General features: G+C 39.7%; 1 protein-coding gene and 1 long non-coding RNA gene across 2 annotated transcripts in view; both read left to right on the top strand.

The window, feature by feature from the left end:
- The window catches only part of strip1 (striatin interacting protein 1), a 37,548-nt gene that overhangs the window by 13,654 nt on the left and 686 nt on the right, over window positions 1-23,208 (top strand). The window contains exons 6-20 of the mRNA XM_061874194.1: window positions 501-676; window positions 878-1,005; window positions 2,492-2,674; window positions 2,779-2,999; window positions 3,082-3,147; window positions 3,214-3,277; window positions 3,357-3,428; window positions 3,579-3,653; window positions 7,034-7,131; window positions 7,514-7,640; window positions 11,087-11,187; window positions 11,343-11,409; window positions 11,526-11,630; window positions 11,700-11,904; window positions 22,780-23,208. The exon at window positions 22,780-23,208 is cut by the window's right edge and continues 686 nt beyond it. Coding sequence (XP_061730178.1) covers window positions 501-676; window positions 878-1,005; window positions 2,492-2,674; window positions 2,779-2,999; window positions 3,082-3,147; window positions 3,214-3,277; window positions 3,357-3,428; window positions 3,579-3,653; window positions 7,034-7,131; window positions 7,514-7,640; window positions 11,087-11,187; window positions 11,343-11,409; window positions 11,526-11,630; window positions 11,700-11,904; window positions 22,780-23,027 — 1,936 coding nt within the window. The 3' untranslated portion in view covers window positions 23,028-23,208. The remainder of the gene's footprint in view (window positions 1-500; window positions 677-877; window positions 1,006-2,491; window positions 2,675-2,778; window positions 3,000-3,081; window positions 3,148-3,213; window positions 3,278-3,356; window positions 3,429-3,578; window positions 3,654-7,033; window positions 7,132-7,513; window positions 7,641-11,086; window positions 11,188-11,342; window positions 11,410-11,525; window positions 11,631-11,699; window positions 11,905-22,779) is intronic.
- LOC133534886 (uncharacterized) lies at window positions 13,088-20,168 on the top strand. The gene is made up of 2 exons (XR_009802093.1): window positions 13,088-18,301; window positions 18,389-20,168. It is a non-coding gene; the product is annotated as an uncharacterized LOC133534886 (long non-coding RNA).

Raw genomic sequence — 23,208 nt, 5'->3', positions numbered from 1 at the left:
ACATTCACGGACACAAACACTTTTACAAAAATACGCACACACACACACACACACACACACACACACACACACACACACACACACTCACGGTCAATAAAGTTTGATCGTTACGTGCAGTATTACACCAAGAATCGTTGCTTCCCTACTGTTCACTACTGCGGTGACGTCTAACAGACAGTTCCGCCATGTTTGATCGAGGTAATATGCTAACAGCTGACCACCGTGATCGAACTAAAATTAATCACGATCATATAATCGCCCGGATCTACTTTAGAGTGGTTTGTGTAGATAAAAGATTTACTATTGACTGAAAATTATTTCTGACAACACAAGTGAGTAACAATATGTTTCCTATTATGCTGGCCACATTGGTGTCAAGAAAAGCATGGTTATCTTCCCACCAACTAACAAGAATCAAATTATCACACTAGGTAACAGACATTATTGTAATTTGCTTGTAAAATAATAACAAACGTTTGTTTTTTTCTTCCTTCTTTCAGAAACAGCGCCGCCTGCAGCAGCGCGGTTAGAAAACCTGCCATCTCCCTCGCCGACAGCACGGATCTCAGGGTGCTGCTGAACATAATGTATTTGATGGTCGAGACCATCCAGCAGGAGGACCCCGCTGACATGCCTGATTGGAGAGTCATCAGGGAAACCTTCAGAGCGGAACTGGGTGGGTTTTAATGGGCTGCGCAATATTAAATACACCTGCGCAATGAACAAGAGCTGGGTCAGCAAGACTGCCTTTGCACCACACTGTTAAGAGTGCTTGCAAAACTGTTAGTGGTATTGTGTATTGTTATTTATTTTAGTGTGTTTCCTGTGGTGTCCAACTGGGCTCCCTAAGCAGTGGTGTAAATTCTTGTCAATCCAGGTTCCCCGCTGTTCAACAACGAGCCCATCGCGGTCATGCTCTTTGGGATGGTCACCAAGTTCTGTAGTGGCCACGCACCTCACTTTCCAATGAAGAAGGTGTTGCTGCTTTTGTGGAAGAGCATACTGGTGAGTAATATGACTGTCCAGTCTTTCTCTAAAGTCGTCTCTCCTATATCGAGGATAATTGGTTCAAGACCTGACTACGAAAGTTGGGATTTATGTTTTTTTTTAATTTTTAAAAACTGTTTACGACTTTCTAAACGTTTTTTTCAAACATTTTTATAGCCCTTTAGACATTAAATAACAGTCCTATAGTTACCTTTACTCTCTTTTTACCCTGTATAGTAGACATGCCATCCAAGTCGCTGCCGTTGTGTCCTCGAGCAAAATAGTTCACCAACCTTTTTCTCAGAGACCTTCAATGTGTATAAATCTGAATGAATGTTTGTAGCAGGATTTTCTTAAAAATTAGATTCTAAATTTTTAATATCAATTGGTCTTTCCCAAGTACATAAATGTTAAAAAAAAAAAAAGAGAAAATAAGATATACTGTAGTGTAATACATGTTAGACGCTAACCTGTGAAAATGATCTGCTGTGCAGCACAGAACATTAGGGATGTAGTAAAAGAAAAACATGATTTCCTGGTTATCATTATTAACACGGTATTGTTGAATGTTTTCAAAAAGTACTCACACACTTATACTTAAGTTTTATATGAAAATTAAGTACAACAAATAATTACCACACAACATATTTATCGGCAGAATAAATATGTTGTAAAATAATATTGTTATGGCTACTTAAGGGACATGTTATTTTCATTTCAGTTTTTATTTATGTTTTATTTGGTAAAAGTGTGTGTTTTATAATGATAAAGAAAGAAATGTGTGTTGGGTGGGTCGCATACTGGTCATGTGACGTAACACAAAATCCTGTTGTCATATTATTTTGAGTATCGATTGATCTCTCTGTTCCAAGAGAGCACAGCTTTTTGGTTTAATGTGCAATTTAATATCTTAGTTGCTCAAACAGTAATATGTTTATCCAAGTTTAGATTGGGGAATGTTGTTTTTTTAATGGAGAAAGAGGTCAATATCTCGTTTTCAAGTTAGCATTTAAGCTAGCAATCTAGCTTGCTTCTCCAGTAAATGAGCAGTGAGTAACTGATAAGTGTTATCCATCAATCAATTATTTAGGTAAATAAACAGTAACCTAATGGGGCTCAGACCATCGCCTGAAACTCGAAAGTGTCCAGATGTGCCTCTTGGTCACGTTGACTGCAACCCACTTATACCCAACTATACTCCCCTTCCCCCACTTCAAATGTAACTGTAGAGAAGTGATTGCAGTACAGATGGCTTGGTTGCGCATTTGCGTGTGTTTGTGTTGATAATCGTTGTTCAAATCCCCCCTTGACCCCAATAGACACACACAAACACACATGTCCATAGATTTGAGGAGTGATCACATTACAGCTCACTTGGCTGCGCATTTTGCATCAATATTTGTATGTTATGCTGGCCATCCCAAAGCTGGAAACGTTTTATGATGACAAACACAAAATCTTGCAAGTATCACATCTGGATTACTCTTCCTTTTGTTTTTTTCAGTTCACACTGGGAGGGTTCGAGCAGCTGCTGAACATAAAGATCCACAAGCGTGAGAGCCTGGGTCTTCCCCCTTTACCGGAGGACAGTATTCGAGTCATACGCAGCATGAGAGCCGCTTCCCCCCCGGCATCTGCCTCCGACCTTATTGAGCAGCAACAAAAAAGGGCAAGGCGTGAACATAAGGTACGCACGTATGCGGGTGAAACAATGATAAGGACAACATAGTTCACAAAAAATAGACTAATTGTATCCTTAAGTTCTTCCAAGTTAACATTTTCTTCATCAAGGCGCTGATAAAGCAGGATAACCTGGATGCCTTCAATGAAAAAGACCCCTACAAGGCAGACGACCCGCGTGAGGATGAGGATGACAACGACGACAACGACAACTCAATGGAGGCAGAGACTTTCCCACTAGAAAGAGACGAGGTGATGCCTCCGCCCATTCCTCACCCTCCATCAGAGAGGGTATCCTTCCCCAAAGGGCTACCATGGGCCCCTAAAGTCAGGTACTTGACAGTCAGTGTCTCCATAGGATTAAGTGCAAAGATCTCAGGTTGTGCGATGGTAACGTCTCTTTTTGTCTATTAGGGAAAAGGACATAGAGAACTTCCTTGAGTCAAGTAGAAGTAAATTTATCGGTTACACGCTTGGATGGTAAGGACAGTAAGGTAATAGTGTGTGAATGCAAAAATCAAGTGTCTATCCTTGTGTGTGTCACAGTGATACAAACACGGTTGTTGGCTTACCTAGACCCATTCACGAGAGCATCAAGACTCTAAAGCAGGTATTATATCCACATAGAAATCACTAATCTTAAAAAAAAAGCCAGCTTCCATCCTTAATGTGACTTCTCTAATTTTCAGCATAAATACATCTCTATAGCGGAGATTCAGATCACAAAGGAGGAAGAGTTTCAGAAAACTCCTCTCTCAGGGGTGAGTGGATTCAGGAATAACAATGAAACTGTTGGACACTAACAGAAGGGTTGCACCATCCTTTAAATGCAACACCAAACTATCTTGATCTACTTTAATCTGTTAGCACTATGTGTGTGTTTCTGTGTGCGCGTGCTTCCTGATCTTTAGGGGGAAGAGGAAGTGGAGGTGTGTGCTACGGAGTTGCTCTATCAGGGAATCCTGCCTACATTACCTCAGTATATGGTTAGTATTCTCATAACTAGAGGCGTAGCAATCAGGGATTTATGCTGCCCATTCCAATAGTGATCAGCCGATACCAATATCGATACCGATCAGGTGTACTAATGTTACATTTTTCTACTTATTTCTGGAGAGTACTGCTGACAGTTTAAAAATATTAACACAATACTTAAACTCCTTCCTTGTTTTTTTTATGACATAATTAATACTAAGAAAAATAAAGTCGAGAGTACACAATAACTTAACTAAAGCAAAAATACTTATATAAATCATTAGGTTTTTGCCCTCGAAGTTCTTCTGTTCCAAGGAATTATTTCCTGAATTTGCAAACATTAACATAAGCAACAAAAGATGACTTTAAGAAAATGAAAATATTGACCTAATCACACTATTACTGACCGTATTCTGATATTACCTTTGGTGTCAACACCCCCAATTTATGGATCGATCCGCCCCCCTTACATATCATGCACTTCTGGCTGTGACAATGCTGACACATTGACAGTTGCCAAACATTAAATTATCCTCTCTCTAACTCTTATTAAAAATAAATACAGTGCCAGTCAGGAAATCCGCATTTATGATTACCATTAAAAGGCATTAATCAGCAACGGCTATCGCATACTCCATCCATCCATCTATTTCTACCGCTTATTCCCTTTTGGGATCACGGAGGGTGCTGGCGCCTATCTCAGCTACAATCGGGTGGAAGGCGGCGTACACCCTGGAAAAGTCGCCACCTCATCGCAGGGCCAACACAGATAGACAGACAACATTCACACTCACATTCACACACTAGGGCCAATTTAGTGTTGCCAATCAACCTATCCACAGGTGCATGTCTTTGGAAGTGCGCATACTTTTTAACAAAAATCGACCAATACCGATCGGTAGTCAATTAATCAGCACGTCCCTTCTAATAACAGTTGTCACTATTTACACACAAATGAATTAGAGTGCAAAAATACTTTTTCAGTAGAGAAAAGATTTTTGACGACACAGATATGAAAGCACGTGTCGCTCTTCTCAACCAGCAAATGGTGCTGTTCCGGGGCCCTCACCCCTACAAAAAGCACTTACATATCACAACATAATGACAAAAAAAAAGCGACCGAAGAAAATTAATTTGTATTTCTGAGCTTATTATATTTTTCATGTTTTTGCCCATCTTTTACAAATTTGACGTAATTTCCAGACATTTCCACCATCACAGATTGCAATCTTAAAACACCTATTGGCCATTCGGTACACTTGCACAATCTAATGACATCCAAAATACTGCCTTTACGAAAATAATCATGCTGCTTTCTTCAGTTTGACTGACTCTATTTAAAATGATTTTATTTATGTACCAACAACTATACTTTTTTTCTTTTACAAGAAATGGATGTACAGTATGAAAAAGGCATATATGAGGTTGTATTTAAAATATCAATATGGGCTCAAGAATTTGCTGCAAGCTTTTCTCGCCATCCAGGTACTTGGATGGAACTTGGACTTTTGGGGACAAGTTGGAGCTTCTCATATTTGCCTTTCACAATTTTCCCAAAGTTATGGTTTAGTACAGTAGATCTGTTCCTTCACCCAATCCTAAAGAAAAAAGTTACAGGGTTTTACGTTGAGATTGATTGATTGAAACTTTTATTAGTAGATTGCACAGTTCAGTACGTATTCTGTACAATTGACCACTAAATGGTAACACCCAAAGAAGTTTTTCAACTTGTTTAAGTCGGGGTCCACGTTAATCAATTTACGGTACAAATATATAATATCAACATATTACAATCATCACACAAGTTAATCATCATAGTATATACATTTGAATTATTTACAATCCGGGGGTTGGGATGAGGAGCTTTGGTTGATATCAGTACTTCAGTCATCAACAATTGCATCAACAGAGAAATGGACATTGAAACAGTGTAGGTCTTACTTAGGATAAGTACAGCCAGCTGAGAACATAGAGAGTTCAGATAGCATAAGAACAAGTATGTACATTAGAAATACATTTGATTATTTACATTAGGTTATTTACAATCCGGGGAGATGGAATGTGAATGGAGGAGGGTATTAGTAAAGGGTTTAAGTTGCCAGGAGGTGTTGTTTTAGAGCGGTTTTGAAGGAGGAAAGCGATGCACTTACTTTTACACCTGTTGGGAGTGCATTCCACATTGATGTGGCATAGAAAGAGAATGATTTAAGACCTTTGTTAGATCGGAATCTGTGTTTAACGTGGTTTGTGGAGCTCCCCCTGGTGTTGTGGTTGTGGCGGTCATTTACGTTAAATATTTTGACATGTACTTCGGTATCAGGAAGGTGTAGCGGATTTTATAGACTAGGCTCAGTGCAAGTTGTTTGACTCTGTCCCCCACCCTGAGCCAGCCCACTTTGGAGAAGTGGGTTGGAGTGAGGTGTGATCTGGGTGGATGTCTAAAAGTAACCGGACTAGCTTGTTCTGAGATGTTTGGAGTCTAGATTTGAGGGTTTTGGAGGTGCTGGGGTACCAGGAGGTGCAAGCGTGATTGAAAAAGGGTTGAATGAGGGTTCCCGCTAGAATCTTTAAGGTGCTTTTGTTGACCAGAGAGGAGATTCTGTTGAGGAATCTCGTTCTTTGGTTGACCTTTTTGATTACCTCGGTTGCTATTTTATCACAGGAAAGATTGGCCTCTAGAATGGAACCTAGGTAGATGATCTCATCTTTCCTGGTGATAACAATGTCACCCACTTTTATAGTGAAGTCACTGACTCTCTTAAGGTTGATGTGGGACCCAAATAGGATGGATTCCGTTTTACCTAAGTGTATGGATAGCTTGTTGTCACCGAGCCAGGTGCAAATATTAAGGAGTTCAGCACTGAGGATTTGTTCCACGTGTGACTTGTCCTTGCCGGATACCAGCAGGGCCGAATCATCCGCAAACAGGAACAATTCACAGTCGCATGCTGATGGCATGTCATTTATGTATATTAGGAACAGTAAAGGTCCTAGTATACTGCCTTGGGGGACTCCACAGCTTACTGAGAGGGGAGGCGACACGGTGTCGTCCTGATGTTCATTTTCATGAACATCTTACATGAAAATTAGATATTCAAAATTCTGCCCACAACTGACCATTAAACATTATTATTAAAGAACAAACAAAAAAAAAATAACATTTAGAACTAGGAAGTTAATCACCTTGTAGTTTTTGTATTGAATCTTCAATAGACGGTTCAGGTGTTCCTAATGTTATGGGAGGGAAATGTGTTTCAGTAAATAACTCATAAGTCTAATTTAGACTCAACGATATCACAAAACCTCATAATTCACACTTAAAACCACAAAATTTAGGCATCTTACTGTTTAATTATTAACATGTATCAACTGCTTTCTCACTGGACTGCAGATTGCTTTATTGAAGATCCTCCTTGCGGCAGCTCCCACCTCCAAAGCCAAGACAGATTCCATCAACATCCTGGCAGATGTGCTGCCGGAGGAGATGCCGTGAGTGAGGCAAATCCTTGCTGACTAGGAAGGATGCCTTTTTGTTTTTTGCAGAAATTACTTTTTTGCACCTCTACAGCCAAATTAAAGAACTGGCAGTATTGTGAAGTACATAGATACATACATGACAGTGTCAATCAAAACTCAGCAGTGTTAGCTGTAACGATGCAGCTTTTGTATTGGATATCTGGAGATTGTTCTGTACAACTGTATGTGTACTTAACCACAACTGTTTACTAATAAAGATGGATTCATAGGATTATGGTGCAAGTTAAGTGTTGAAGCAAAAAGACTAAATAAGAGTGACACATATTGACACAATGGATGTTTTGTACCTTGAGGGAAGATTAATGTTGTACAATGGTTCTGTTTTACTCTGAAGGACCACCGTGCTGCAAAGCATGAAACTAGGCGTTGATGTCAATCGACACAAAGAGATCATCGTGAAAGCCATCTCTGCCATCTTGCTGCTGCTCCTCAAACACTTCAAACTCAATCACATCTACCAGGTACTTACATCAAACGGTTATTTATATCTTAGATTAGTATTCTCCTTCATTTATAAAAGATATAGAGTGGAACTTGTTTAACTTGGCCCCTCTTATGTTGGCAATCCAGCCATGTTGAGCAAATTACCAAATCTTGGTCCACCATGTTTTTATGCTAAAACTGCCTGCTCAAGCCAATATCAACATATGTGATCTATTGATTTTGACCATGTATAATTCAAGAGACAAAGTGGTAATTTCTTTAAAAAAATGTGTTCTTAACCGTATGTCGATATGGATATGTGTTAAGGAATGGGTAAGGAATTGGGTACTTTTATTCGGACCGACTTCTGTTGGTATTATTGGGTATACCAATTCACATAAAATCAAATGGAACCATATTTCGACTGGTCGCAGACTCAAGTACTTGGCAGGATAACGGTGTATTTATAGCGGACTGCCTGTGTGATAATGTTGCAGTTTTCCATGCCAATAAAGCAAGCAGGCTTAATAGAAAATCCTCAAAAGTAAGGAACCACACTCTACATGCTAAATGCATTGGCAGCACGGTGAAACAGGGGTTAGTGCTGGTTCCTCCAAAATAAAATGGTCCTGGGTTCGATCCCGGGTGTAGGGTCTTTCTGGGCATAGGGTCTTTCTGTGGGGAGTTCGCATGTTCTCCCTGTGACTGCGAGGGTTCCCGGCGGGTACGCCGGCGGGTACGCCGGCGTCCTCCCACCTCAAAAGATATGCACCTGAGGATAGGTTGATTGGCAACACTAAATTGGCCCTAGTGTGTTAATGTGAGTGTGAATGTTTTCTATCTGTGTTCGCTCTGCAATGAATTGGCTGGATAGGCTCAAGGCACCCCCGCGAACCCAAGAGGGACAAGTGGTAGAAAATGGATGGATGGATGCCAAATGCATGCAACTGATACGTATTAGCGATTTTACTTGGCGATTTTATCACCACCAAATTTGGTAACCAAAACTACAATTAAGATACATGTTACAATCAAACGGTATGTAATAAATACAAAACTTATAGTACAAACACCTTGTAGGGCTCAGCAACATAGAAGACTGGCATAGTCAATTTAATGGCAAAGACTACTTCTTGACTACGACAATACGCCGAGGACAAACTGAAATGAATTAATACTTTTAAATGAGACTCAGAAGTGTAAGAAAAAAAGCTTTAACAACTGGATAGCACAGTTGTCATTATAAATAAATAAATGATAAATGGGTTGTACTTGTATAGCGCTTTTCTACCTTCAAGGTACTCAAAGCACTTTGACACTACTATTATCAGTTTAATGTTAAATAAAAACATGATATTTTATCATCAAACAAATCAACATTTATTACTGCATTATAATGATTCACAAAAGTTCTGAAAATTGGTACTTTTGAGTACTGGTGTCCATTCCCACATACTGGGTATCTGTTCAAATGTGAAAGGTACCCATCTCTGCATGTGTTGTCAACTTTATCATGATCGCTTAGCAGCGTGAAACCACAATAACCAAATAACTACTGTCTCGTTACACAGCATTTACACGTGCACACAGTTACATTTGTTCAGTGCAAAGCAAGCTTCAAAAATAAAAACATGGAACTATTCACCTGGGTAACAATTAACAAAATGCACCATTTATTGAGCCATGACAGATTTGCACATATACGAAAGCTTTGTCTTTGGAGTCAAAATATACAATTAAATAACTGCAGCAGCAGAGTTGGATAAGAGTAAGAGTATTCATGTAAAATTCAAAGTAAGATATCCACAAATGTAGGAAACTCATGCAAAACGGTTGCCTGCCAGTTTGAGGGCCATCGACCTAATCTGTTTCCCTAGTTTGCTAAATACGATGTAATACAAACCCTGTTCCTGTATGAGTTGGGAAATTGTGTTAGATGTAAATATAAACGGAATACAATGATTTGCAAATCCTTTTCAACCCATATTCAGTTGAATGCACTACAAAGACAACATATTTGATGTTCAAACTCATTAAATGAATTTTTTTTTTGCAAATAATAATTAACTTAGAATTTCATGGCTGCAACACATGCCAAAGTAGTTGGGAAGGGGAATGTTCACCACTGTGTTACATCACCTTTTCTTTTAACAACACTCAATAAACGTTTGGGAACTGAGGAAACTAATTGTTGAAGCTTTGAAAGTGGAATTATTTCCCATTCTTGTTGTATGTAGAGCTTCAGTCGTTCAACAGTCCGGGGTCTCCGCTGTCGTATTTTACGCTTCATAATGCGCCACACATTTTCGATGGGAGACAGGTATGGACTGCAGGCGGGCCAGGAAAGTACCCGCACTCTTTTACTACGAAGCCACGCTGTTGTAACACGTGGCTTGGCATTGTCTTGAAGCAGGGGCGTCCATGATAAGGTTGCTTTGATGACAACATACTTTGCTCCAAAACCTGCATGTACTTTACAGTATTAATGGTGCCTTCACAGATGTGTAAGTTACCCATGCCTTGAGCACTAATACATCCCCATACCATCACAGATGCTGGCTTTTGAACTTTGCGCCTATAACAATCCGAATGGTTATTTTCCTCTTTGTTCTGGAGGAAACCACGTCTTCTGTTTCCAAATTAAATTTGAAATGTGGACTCGTCAGACCACAGAACACTTTTCCACTTTGCATCAGTACATCTCAGATGAGCTCGGGCCCAGTGAAGCCGGCGGCGTTTCATGGTGTTGTAGATAAATGGATTTGGCTTTGCATAGTACAGTTTTAACTTGCACTTACAGATGTAGCGACCAACTGTAGTTACTGACAGTGGTTTTATGAAGTGTTCCTGAGCCCATGTGGTGATATCCTTTACACACTGATGTCGGTTTTTGATGCAGTACCGCCTGAGGGGTCAAAGGTCCGTAATTTCATCGCTTACGTGCAGTGATTTCTCAAGATTCTCTGAACCTTTTGATGATTTTATGGACCGTAGATGGTAAAATCCCTAAATTCCTAGCAATAGTTCGTTGAGAAATGTTGTTCTAAAACTGTTCGACAATTTGCTTACAAAGTAGTGTCCCTCGCCCCATCCTTTTTCGTGAATTACTTAGCATTTCATTGAAGCTGTTTTTATACACAATCATGGCACCCACCTGTTCCCAATTAGCCTGCACACCCGTGGGATGTTCCATATAAGTGTTTGATGAGCATTCCTCAACTTTGTCAGTATTTATTGCCACCTTTCCCAACTTCTTTGTCACGTGTTGCTGGCATCAAATTATAAAGTTAATGATTATTTGCAAACAAAAAATGTTTATCAGTTTGAACATCACATATTTTGTCTTTGTAGCATATTCAACTGAATATGGGTTGAAAATTATTTGCAAATCATTGTATTACGTCTACATTTACATCTAACACAATTTCCCAACTCATATGGAAACAGGGTTTGTATTTAGACCATTTTGTCTGTGTGTTCTCAGTTTGAGTACATGGCTCAACACCTGGTGTTTGCCAACTGCATCCCCCTCATTTTGAAGTTCTTCAACCAGAACATCATGTCTTACATCACTGCTAAGAACAGGTATTTCATTTTAAAACCTGCATGATCTCTCAGAAACTAGTGCTTCATAAAAATTGCTGCCACGGATAGTTTTTTTTCAATCAACCAAATCAAATTACTTGTGTGTTAAAAATACTTGGCCAATAAATCTGATTCTGATTTTGATTGATTTGCAGCATCTCAGTGCTCGACTTTCCGCACTGCGTGGTGCATGAGCTCCCCGAATTAACAGCAGAGAGTCTGGCAAGTTCTTTCGATCTCGTCTCAGTCTTCTGCCTGTGTTTGTTGTGGTTGACCAAAGTGTTTGCTTTCGTCAGCATTATTCATTGCTAATGATTTGTTTGTGGAATACTCTGCAGGAAGCGGGAGACAACAATCAGTTTTGCTGGAGAAACCTGTTCTCGTGCATCAATCTGCTCAGGATCCTTAATAAACTGACCAAGTGGAAACACTCCAGAACGATGGTGAAGAGACGTCTCTTAAAGTGTAAAATAAATAGATTCTAGCACCGTAACAAACTTTTTGTCACCCAGATGCTGGTAGTGTTTAAGTCTGCTCCCATCCTGAAGAGAGCGCTGAAGGTGAAGCAGGCCATGATGCAGCTTTATGTCCTCAAGCTGCTTAAAGTGCAGACCAAGTATCTTGGCCGCCAGTGGAGGAAAAGCAACATGAAGACCATGTCGGCCATCTACCAGAAGGTCCGACATCGGCTTAATGACGACTGGGCTTATGGAAACGGTGAGTTGACTAAGACCAGCAAGTAGAGTGGAACCTGATTATGCCACTAACTTGTCTAATGTCCATTTAACTCATCAAGTCCCAATTTACCATGTTTATATTATTATTAAAAAAGTGATTATTTATGTTGACTTAATCAACCCCTTCTGTCGACATGATATTTGAGCCCAATGAAGATTATTGTGTTGTCAACTTTTCATTATTGTTTAGCCACAACACAACTGCTAATACACAGCATGATAACGTGTACAAGGTGACTTCCTGTTCAGTGTAAAATAAGCTTCAAAACAAAATATATATTTTTTTGTTTTTAATTAATAACATCGGAAAAAAGATAATCGCAAAATATTTATCATTTTAGTCACAATCCTTGAAAATAATTTAAATAAATCTCAAAGTGCTACAGTATAAACAAGTATTTTAAAACAAAAAAAGCTTAGCTATTAAAACAGTTAAAATACTAACATTAACGCAGAAGCATAAGAAACACAAAACTTTCAAAATACTTGGTTTATTTTAATTATAAGAGATTTCAATGTATATATATATATATATATATTTATATATACATCCATCCATCCAATTTTCTACCACTTATTCCCTTTCGGGGTCGCGGGGGGCGCTGGCGCCTATCTCAGCTACAATCGGGCGGAAGGCAGGGTACACCCTGGACAAGTCGCCACCTCATCACAGGGCCAACACAGATAGACAGACAACATTCACACTCAAATTCACACACTAGGGCCAATTTAGTGTTGCCAATCAACCTATCCCCAGGTGCATGTTTTTGGAAGTGGGAGGAAGCCGGAGTACCCGGAGGGAACCCACGCATTCATGTATGTGTGTGTGTGTATATATATATATATATATATATATATATATATATATATATATATATATATATATATATATATATATATATATATATATATATATATATATATATATATATATATATATATATATATATATATATATATATACGAGATATATATATATATATATATATATATATATATATATATATATATATATATATATATATATATATATATATATATATATATATATCTCGTATATATATATATATATATATATATATATATATATATATATATATATATATATATGTGTGTGTGTGTGTGTGTGTGTGTGTGTGTGTGTGTGTGTGTATATATGTGTGTGTGTATATATATGTATGTACTTTTGAGCACAATTACATTAATTCAATACCACAATAATGATAATTCAGCCATATATTGGTGTCTACAAAACAGCACTGTACACATTAGAGCAAGACGCAGGTCACACGTCAATGTGGCCAAAGCAAACTCTTCTTCTTTCTTGGTCTGCCACAAACTAGCAGGCAGATGCCACTACCCCTTATAGCCCAACCTCTAAATTACAGCGCAGAATCAACACAGTAGCAGACCTGCCAACATTGTATAAACTATGCATACCACCTCTGATAGCTTGCCACTCCAGCTACATGCAGATTTCCGTAGCTCAACGACTTAACTTAAAACCAAAAGTATGGAAGTATTTTTGTAGAAAATTATTTGCAAACATGTATCTCAATCTGTGCGCGTGTAATCCAATTTGTGTGCATGTACGACTTTCAGGACACTTCTGCCGTGTAAGATGGTTTGTGCATTTTTATGTACAATATTGTAGCATTGGAGTACTCAGCAGGCCTGCCAATATGTACTAATTTTGTGTACTTTTTCCCCTAAATACGTTCATACACTGCTCTACAGCTACATATTATGCTCCGTATGGAATTATAATTGACACAAAATGATTTGCAAATGTGTATCTCAAACTGCGCGTGTAATCCAATTTTCGTGCATGTGTACTAATTTGTGTCAGTATATGATCCCGAGTGTGTGTATTCAGATCTGCGTACCTGTGTTATAAGTTGTCTGTCTGTCCCTAATCAGAAAGAACCCTCGATGGGCTGTCTACTTACAAGTGACTTTTGTGACACTTCTGCCGTGTAAGATTTGAGCGAGCGCGTCCATATTTGTGAGCGTGTAATATAACTTTTGCGCACATTCAGAAGTGCATGCATCTTAAACAATTTGCACAAAATGCAGGAACCGTCTATTGGCTGTCTTTTTTACATGTGATTTTGCGACACTTCTGCCGTGAACAATTTTAGCAGCGCATCCAGATTCGTAGGCATGTAATACAACTTGTGCGCGGGCATTCAGAAGTGAATGGATGTAATACAATCTGCGCGTGCGAGGTGTGCCTACATTCAACCAACCATGGAAGACACCACGCAATTTAAAGTACCACTAGAGTGGAAAAACAAGTTGCCTCTATATTAAAGCTATTATCACATATCTGATTTATAACACTGAAAAACTTAAAAAGTTTGCAAGTAAATACATATGATCAAAATACAAACCCCGTTTCCATATGAGTTGGGAAATTGTGTTAGATGTGAATATAAACGGAATACAATGATTTTCAGATCATTTTCAACCCATATTCAATTGAATGCACTACAAAGACAAGATATTTGATGTCCAAACTTATAAGCTTTATTATTTTTTTGCAAATAATAATTAACTTAGAATTTCATGGCTGCAACACGTGACAAAGTAGTTGGGAAAGGGCATGTTCCCCACTGTGTTACATCACCTTTTTTCTTAACAACACTCAATAAACGTTTGGGAACTGAGGAATCTAATTGTTGAAGCTTTGAAAGTGGAATTATTTCCCATTTTTGTTTTATGTAGAGCTTCAGTCGTTAAACAGTCCGGGGTCTCCGCTGTCGTATATTGTGAATTAAGTGAATTATATTTATATAGCGCTTTTCTCAAGTGACTCAAAGCGCTTTACATAGTGAAACCCAATATCTCAATCAATCAATCAATGTTTACTTATATAGCCCTAAATCACTACTGTCTCAAAGGGCTGCACAAACCACAACACAAACCACTACGACATCTTCGGTAGGCCCACGTAAGGGCAAGGAAAACTCACACCCAGTGGGACGTCGGTGACAATGATGACCCAGTGGGACGTCGGTGATAATGATGACTATAAGAACCTTGGAGAGGAGGAAAGCAATGGATGTCGAGCAGGTCTAACATGATACTGTGAAAGTTCAATCCATAATGGATCCACACAGTCGCGAGAGTCCAGTCCAAAGCGGATCCGACACAGCAGCGAGAGTCCCGTTCACAGCGGAGCCAGCAGGAAAACATCCCAAGCGGAGGCGGATCAGCAGCGCAGAGATGTCCCCAGCCGATACACAGGCAAGCAGTACATGGCCACCGGATCGGACCGGACCCCCTCCACAAGGGAGAGTGGGACATAGGAGAAAAAAGAAAAGAAACGGCAGATGAACTGGTCTAAAAAGGGAGTCTATTTAAAGGCCAGAGTATACAAATGAGTTTTAAGGTGAGACTTAAATGCTTCTACTGAGGTGGCATCTCGAACTGTTACCGGGAGGGCATTCCAGAGTACCGGAGCCCGAAATGAAAACGCTCTATAGCCCGCAGACTTTTTTTGGGCTTTGGGAATCACTAATAAGCCGGAGTCCTTTGAACGCAGATTTCTTGCCGGGACATATGGTACAATACAATCGGCAAGATAGGATGGAGCTACACCGTGTAGTATTTTATATGTAAGTAGTAAAACCTTAAAGTCACATCTTAAGTGCACAGGAAGCCAGTGCAGTTGAGCCAGTACAGGCGTAATGTGATCAAACTTTCTTGTTCTTGTCAAAAGTCTAGCAACCGCATTTTGTACCAACTGTAATCTTTTAATGCTAGACATGGGGAGACCCGAAAATAATACGTTACAGTAGTCGAGGCGAGACGTAACAAACGCATGGATAATGATCTCAGCGTCTTTAGTGGACAGAATGGAGCGAATTTTAGCGATATTACGGAGATGAAAGAAGGCCGTTTTAGTAACGCTTGTAATGTGTGACTCAAAGGAGAGAGTTGGGTAGAAGATAATACCCAGATTCTTTACCGTGTCGCCTTGTTTAATTGTTTGGTTGTCAAATGTTAGAGTTGTATTATTAAATAGAGGTCGGTGTCTAGCAGGACCGATAATCAGCATTTCCGTTTTTTTGGCGTTGAGTTGCAAAAAGTTAGCGGACATCCATTGTTTAATTTCATTAAGACACGCCTCCAGCTGACTACAATCCGGCGTGTTGGTCAGCTTTAGGGGCATGTAGAGTTGGGTGTCATCAGCATAACAGTGAAAGCTAACACCGTATTTGCGTATGATGTCACCTTGCGGCAGCATGTAGATGCTGAAGAGTGCAGGGCCATGGACCGAACCCTGCGGAACTCCACATGTTAGCGTAGTCCGAGGTCACATTGTTATGGGAGACGCACTGCATCCTATCAGTAAGATAAGAGTTAAACCAAGACAGGGCTAAGTCTGACATACCAATTCGTGTTTTGATACGTTCTAATAAAATATTATGATCGACGGTATCAAAAGCAGCGCTAAAATCGAGGAGCAGCAACACAGATGACGCATCAGAATCCATCGTTAGCAATAGATCATTGGTCATTTTTGCGAGGGCTGTCTCCGTAGAGTGATTTGCCCTGAAACCGGATTGAAAGGTTTCACATAGATTGTTAGACGCTAAGTGTTCATTTAACTGCTCCGCAACAATTTTTTCGAGGATTTTTGAAATAAATGGAAGGTGAGACACCGGTCGGTAGTTTACCACGAGGTCAGGATCGAGGTTAGGTCTTTTAAGGAGAGGATGAATAACCGCTTTTTTGAATGCTAGGGGAACAGTGCCCGAGGAAAGTGATAAGTTTATAATATTTAGCACTGATGGACCTAATAATACAAAGAGCTCCTTGATCAGTTTCCCAGGAAGAGGGTCAAGTAAACATGTTGTTTGTTTTATTCCATTTACACTTTGTAACAATTCCTCTAATGTTATTTCCTCAAAACGAGAGAAACCATTTTGGAGGGCAATATCCGCCGTATATACAATCGTATCTGTGTTAATAGAACCCAGTTGTGGCTGGGATGCATTGTCTTTAATCTCCTTTCTAATTACTTCAATTCTCTTACTAAAGAATTGCATAAAGTCATCAGCTGAGTGGGTGGAGCTACTGGACGGGGTCCCTTGTTGGGTTAGCGATGCTACCGTACTAAACAAAAATTTGGGATCGTTTTTATTACGGTGGATGAGATTTGAGTAATATTTAGCTTTAGCTAAGGTAAGCATGCGTTTATAAGTTATTAAACCATCACTCCATGCTTGATGGTGCACCTCAAGTTTAGTCGTGCGCCATTTGCGTTCCAGCTTTCTACATAATAATTTCTGAGCTCTAGTTTCTTCTGTAAACCACGGGGTACGCTTTTTTGGAACCTTTTTGAACTGTAGCGGTGCTATGTTATCAATGGTTTCGCGCAGGGCGGCGTTAAAGTTCTTAGTGAGGTTATCAATAGAGCCCACATATTTTGGGAATGGTGCCATTACCGAGCGCAGTAGGCCAGCAAGAGTTGTCGTTGTGGCCGTACTAATGTTGCGGCTGCTATAGCAGTTATTATTACTATTAGTTTGACGAACATGCGTCTGAACCTCGAATTTTATAAGGTAATGATCGGACAATACTTTAGTATACGGGAGTATCGTAAGTTTAGAAACGGTGATACCCCTGACAAGCACTAGGTCTATCGTATTACCGTTGCGATTCGTGGGTTAATTTATTATTTGTGTAAGACCACAGCTATCAATTATAGTCTGGAGCGCTACGCACGGTGGGTCCGATGGGGTATTCATATGGATATTAAAATCCCCCATTATGATTATATTATCGGCGTGCGTCACTAGATCAGCAACGAACTCTGAGAATTCATTGATAAAGTCCGAATAGGGCCCTGGGGGGCGGTAGATAACAGCCAGATGTAGAGGCAGCGATGTGACAGACCTCATAGTAAGCACCTCAAACGATTTATATTTATTATTTATGTTAGGACTAAGGTTAAAGTTTTCATTGTATATTAGTGCGACCCCCCCACCCCTTTTAAACTAAGTTACATTTAAACCAGTGTGTGTGGCACTGGGAGCAGGTGGGTAAAGTCTCTTCCCCAAGGACACAACAGCAGTGACTAGGATGGCGGAAGCGGGAATCGAACCTGCAACCCTCAAGTTGCTGGCACGGCCACTCTACCAACCGAAATATATTACGCTTCATAATGCGCCACACATTTTCGATGGGAGACAGGTCTGGACTGCAGGCGGGCCAGGAAAGTACCCACACTCTTTTTTTTTTTTTTTTAGGAAGCCACGCTGTTGTAATACGTGCTGAATGTGGCTTGGCATTGTCTTGCTGAAATAGGCGGGGGCGTCCATGAAAAAAACAGCGCTTAGATGGCAGCATATGGTGTTCCAAAACCTGTATGTACCTTTCAGCGTTAATAGTGCCTTCACAGATGTGTAAGTTTCCTATGCCTCGGGCACTAATGCACCCCCATACCATCACAGATGCCTTAGGGAAGAAGCTGTTACAGAACCTGGAGGTTCTGCTTCGGAGGCTGCGGAACCTCTTTCTAGAGTCCAGCAGTGAAAACAGTCCTTGGTGGGGGTGGGAGAAGTCTTTGCAGATTTTCTCTCTCTATAATGCCTCTGTAGAATGGGGGGAGGGAGCTGTGCTCTTTTCATCCGACGCAAAAAGTGCATGCGCTGCTGAGCTCTTTTTACTAGAGCTCCGGTGTGTAGGGACCAGGTTATATTGTTAGTTATCTGCACCCCCAGGAACTTGGTGTTGCTTACCATCTCCACCACTGTGCCATTGATGTAGAGTGGAGCGTGGCTGGGATGGTGTTTCCTGAAGTTAACGATGATCTCCTTGGACTTGTTGACATTCAGGACAAGGTTGTTGGTTGTGCACCAGTCAACCAGATGTTTCACCACCTGTAGTCCATGTCATTAGTAGTGGACCTGGCGCAGCAGTCATGAGTCATCAACATAAACAGCAGCGGACTCAGGACACAGCTTTCGTGAAACACCAAGTATCATGCAGTAGTATTGCTAAGTGCTAAACAAGAGATAAAAAGTACAAATATAATACAACTATTTCTTACTTTACGATGTCTGCTGTCACTGCAATGACGACTGACAGGATGTTTATATCTTCCCGCAGAGATGAATAATTAATTGTAATCCAAACAAATGGTTAAAAAAGTTGCTGCTGACACTTTTTTTTATAGTGTGTTTGTTTCCATCTGCAGGTATAAATTGGATGAGAGAACAACTTTTAAATTCATGGCTAATACCTTTTATTATCCAGATGAAAGGCATAATTTCTGATTTAAGATAACTTTAACGAGCCAAGAACAGCAGCAAACCAGACAACGCTTTTTTAATGCTGCATAAGCGGCTTTTTCTTCAGTTTTATGGCAGTTATCATCCATATATGTTGTATTACTGCCATCTTGAATTTTATTTTATAATTACATTAAAGCCTCTCCCTTAGTCCAGTGCAGCATAAACTATAGTTAGCTCTCGGTTATCAATGCTAAAAATAATTTTTTGCGTTAGTGCTTATAATAACAACATTACTAAAATTTGTTTGATATTCAGGTCACAAGATGTACATAGAGTATCGTTTGCAAGTTTTGGATGGTTATTTTGTGAGTTTTGTGGGCAAATAGAGAGCCCCCATTGACTCAATGATTGTTAGCAAAAAATGTTTTAGTTATTAATTTACAACTTAGAATGCATAAAAAAGGAAAAACATATGTGCTCATGTCTTTATAAGGATTGTGAATGATATACAGCACATCTTTTTATACATGTTTTTATCATTTTTGCGTATTTCGACTGATCTGATAACATGGTCAGAGTGCAGAAGCGTTCCTTCAGGGACATCAATCTCCAGAAGTAGCCAAAGGTATTTGGAGTGGAATATTCAAAATGGCAGACTGAGTTTGTGGCATTTTGTGAACTTTACACGGTATGTTTATATACTTTGTGGATTGTAAAGATTAGATATGGTTTAATAGGCACAATGAAACAAGCATATAACATCAATTAATTTTTCCACTTTAGTGGTACTTTAAACCAGTCAGGAACAATGTGTAGCTCAGGTGTGTGAAAGAGAGACTCAAAGACTCGCCTTATGTTGTTTTTGATTGGTCTAAATTGCATAATGTCTTTCGTGGTTGTTTATAACGCGCATTACTGATGAACGGGTCTGTTCATGTCCATTTTCATACAGAGGGCACACTGGATTATAAGGCATATTAAAGGGGTCAAAATATGATTTTTTTGTCTACATTTAAAACACTTTCTTGTGGTCTACATAACATGTAACGGTGTTTCTCTGGTCAAAATGTTTTACAGACCATCATCAGGCCGCTTTCTGACTGTCTCTTTGGGATGTGCTGTTTTGTTGGCGAGTCTCATTTATGTGGCAACACTACGACAGTGTCTTCTCTGCGTCATCTTTGTTTTACCTTTTTGTAGAGTGTAAGGACGAGAGTCGAAAGGACTATCAAAAGATGGAGCCAACTATTTTAATGACATTCAGACTTCGCTTAAACTAACAACAGAGTAGTATCTCATCATCCGTGGCTCACTAAGGCAACGACAACAACACCGAAAATGTGTCCTGTGGAAAAACGTCCCACCGTAATTCTCTAAAAATAACAAGTTTCGTAGGTGAATTACGTAAACACACTATTCTAGTAGTTTTTAACGCTTTCATAACGAACTACTGAGAGATATGAGTAAGAACTTAACATTACTTTAAATTAGAAATGGCAACAGCAGATAATGAATGCACCATAACAAGAGGATAGAGAAAAAGGAACTTATAGACTACAGACAGACTACATGGGCCGATGCCTCATATCTTTGGGACTGCTGATCCCAAATACAGATCAGCAGGAACCAATAGGAAAGAAAAGTTGGTTTTGCATAATATTGCGAAACAAAACACCAGTTGATGTCTCCTAGTTGGTGCCATTTTGGGGTCCTTTATAAAAGGTTTTGGGCTTCCTTGCTAACGCCATCTTGCGGCGCACTCTCTGATGTGTGACTGGTATCTACCGGTCACACTTATCATTACACCATGTACCAAATAGAATTGCTTCAAGGTCGGTAAGCGCAACCTGAATTGACCCGTACAATAGGCACACTGGGTTATACGACGCACTGTCTTTTGTTGAGAAAATGAAAGGAGTTTTAGTGTGCTGACCGTCCGAAAAATAGTGAATGTAGGCCCAGTGGATTGATGACTTGATCTGGGATTGATTATTTTGATCAATCAATCAGTTGTTCGAACTACGGCAAGTTGCGAAAACCAATGTTTATTATCATGAAAAACATAGAGTAGTGAATGGGGAATATAAGTGTGAGGCGTGTAGCGTGAGAAGGGGTTAGGGATAACTGCGAGTCTGTCACACTTAAAGCGTGAAGATTGGTTGCTCTGAGCAAGTGTTCCAGCGTGGTCCATGGTTGTTGACCTTAATGCAAAAGAACATGATCAGTGGCTGCAAGGCGCCAACACATGGTGAGTACGAGGAAAGGCAAGGGGGGGTTACAGACGGACAACTGAAAACACAAACGCGGATCTGATTACACACACTCTGATTGATACACAGACACACAAATTAGTACATGTGCACAAATTAAGATACGGGTTTGCAAATAATTTTACGACTATAATACTTCCATAAAAAGCCTAAAATGTAGCTGTAGAGCAGTAAATTAGCGTATTTAAGGGGAAAAAGTACACAAAATTAGTACATATTGGCAAGCTTTTGAGTACATCTTCACAGTTTGCATCGATATATGTTGTATTAATGCCATCTTCAGTTTCATAAACTATAGTTTGCGCTCGGTTATCAATGTTAAAAATACTTTGTCTGCGTTAGCGTTTATGATAAGTGAAGTGAAGTGAATTATATTTATACAGCACTTTTTCTCTAGTGACTCAAAGTGCTTTACATAATGAAACTCAATACCTAAGTTACATTTAAAGCAGTGTGGGTGGCACTGGGAGCAGGTGGGTAAAGTGTCTTCCCCAAGGACACAACAGCAGTGAGTAGGATGGCGGAAGCGGGAATCGAACCTGCAACCCTCGAGTGGCTACCACGGCCACTCTACCAACCGAGCTATACTACCTAACAACATTACTAATATTTGTTTAATATTCAGGCCACGAATGTAAATATAGTATTGTTTGCAGGTTTTAAATGGTTATTTTGAGAGTTTTGTGGGCAAATAGAGAGCCCTCATTGACTCCATGCTTGTTAGCAGCCTTTTTTTAGTTATTCATTTACAATTTAAAATGCATAAAAAAGGAAAACTTATTTTCATGTCTTATAATGATAGTGAATGATATACAGAACATCTCTTTCTACATAGTTTTATCATTTGTTGCATATTTTCAATGTGACTGATCTGATAACATGGTCAGAGTGCATAAGGGTTCCTTCAGTGACGTCAATCTCCGGAAGTAGCCAAAGGTATTCGGAGTAGAATATACAAAATGGCTGACTGAATTTGTGGCTTTTAGTGACGTTTAGATGATATTTTCACATATTTTGTGGATTGTAAATACAGTTATATATGCTTAAAATATAGCTGTAGAGCAGTGCATGAGCGTATTTAAGGGGAAAAAGTAAACAAAATTAGTACATTTTGGCAGGCTTTTGAGTACTCCTGTGGTACAAAATCGTATCAAAATATGCACAAACTATATCATCAGACTGCCGTCTTCACAAAAAAACAATATTAGCTCCTATTCTGCTTACTTTTTGGGGTTTGGCAATGTCAACTCATTTCGATGTTAGTCAGCCAGTACGAAACAGGTTCCACTGTAAAACTTTTGTGTTCTACCTACTAACGTGGTCAATTACTGGGAGCAGATCTGGACGCTCGGCCCTGGGACTTTCAGGCTGAGGAATGTGCCCTGCGCGCCAACATCGAGCGCTTCAACAGTCGCCGCTACGACAAGACTCACAACAACCCGGACTTCCTACCCGTGGACAACTGCCTGCAAAGTGTCCTAGGGCAGCGGGTGGATCTGCCCGAAGACTTCCAAATGAACTATGACCTCTGGCTGGAACGAGAGGTCTTCTCCAAACCCATTTTGTGGGAGGAGCTGCTACAGTGAGAAATGGTCAGATGTCCTCAGTCCTTTTTTATTGATGATCACACTACATGAAAGTGGCAACACTTTTCCATCAACTAGGTCACATGTTTCGTACTAGGCCAGGTTCTTTAGTTCAATCCAATGCATTGAAAAGTCTTATGTTGTAACCCTGAATCGTTACCCAGTTATTTCCGTGAGGTGC

This window comes from Nerophis ophidion, linkage group LG16, assembly GCF_033978795.1.
Source record: "Nerophis ophidion isolate RoL-2023_Sa linkage group LG16, RoL_Noph_v1.0, whole genome shotgun sequence".
Taxonomy (NCBI): domain Eukaryota; kingdom Metazoa; phylum Chordata; class Actinopteri; order Syngnathiformes; family Syngnathidae; genus Nerophis; species Nerophis ophidion.
The sequence above is the reverse complement of the archived record's forward strand: the minus strand, read 5'-3'. Positions and strand labels throughout refer to the sequence as shown.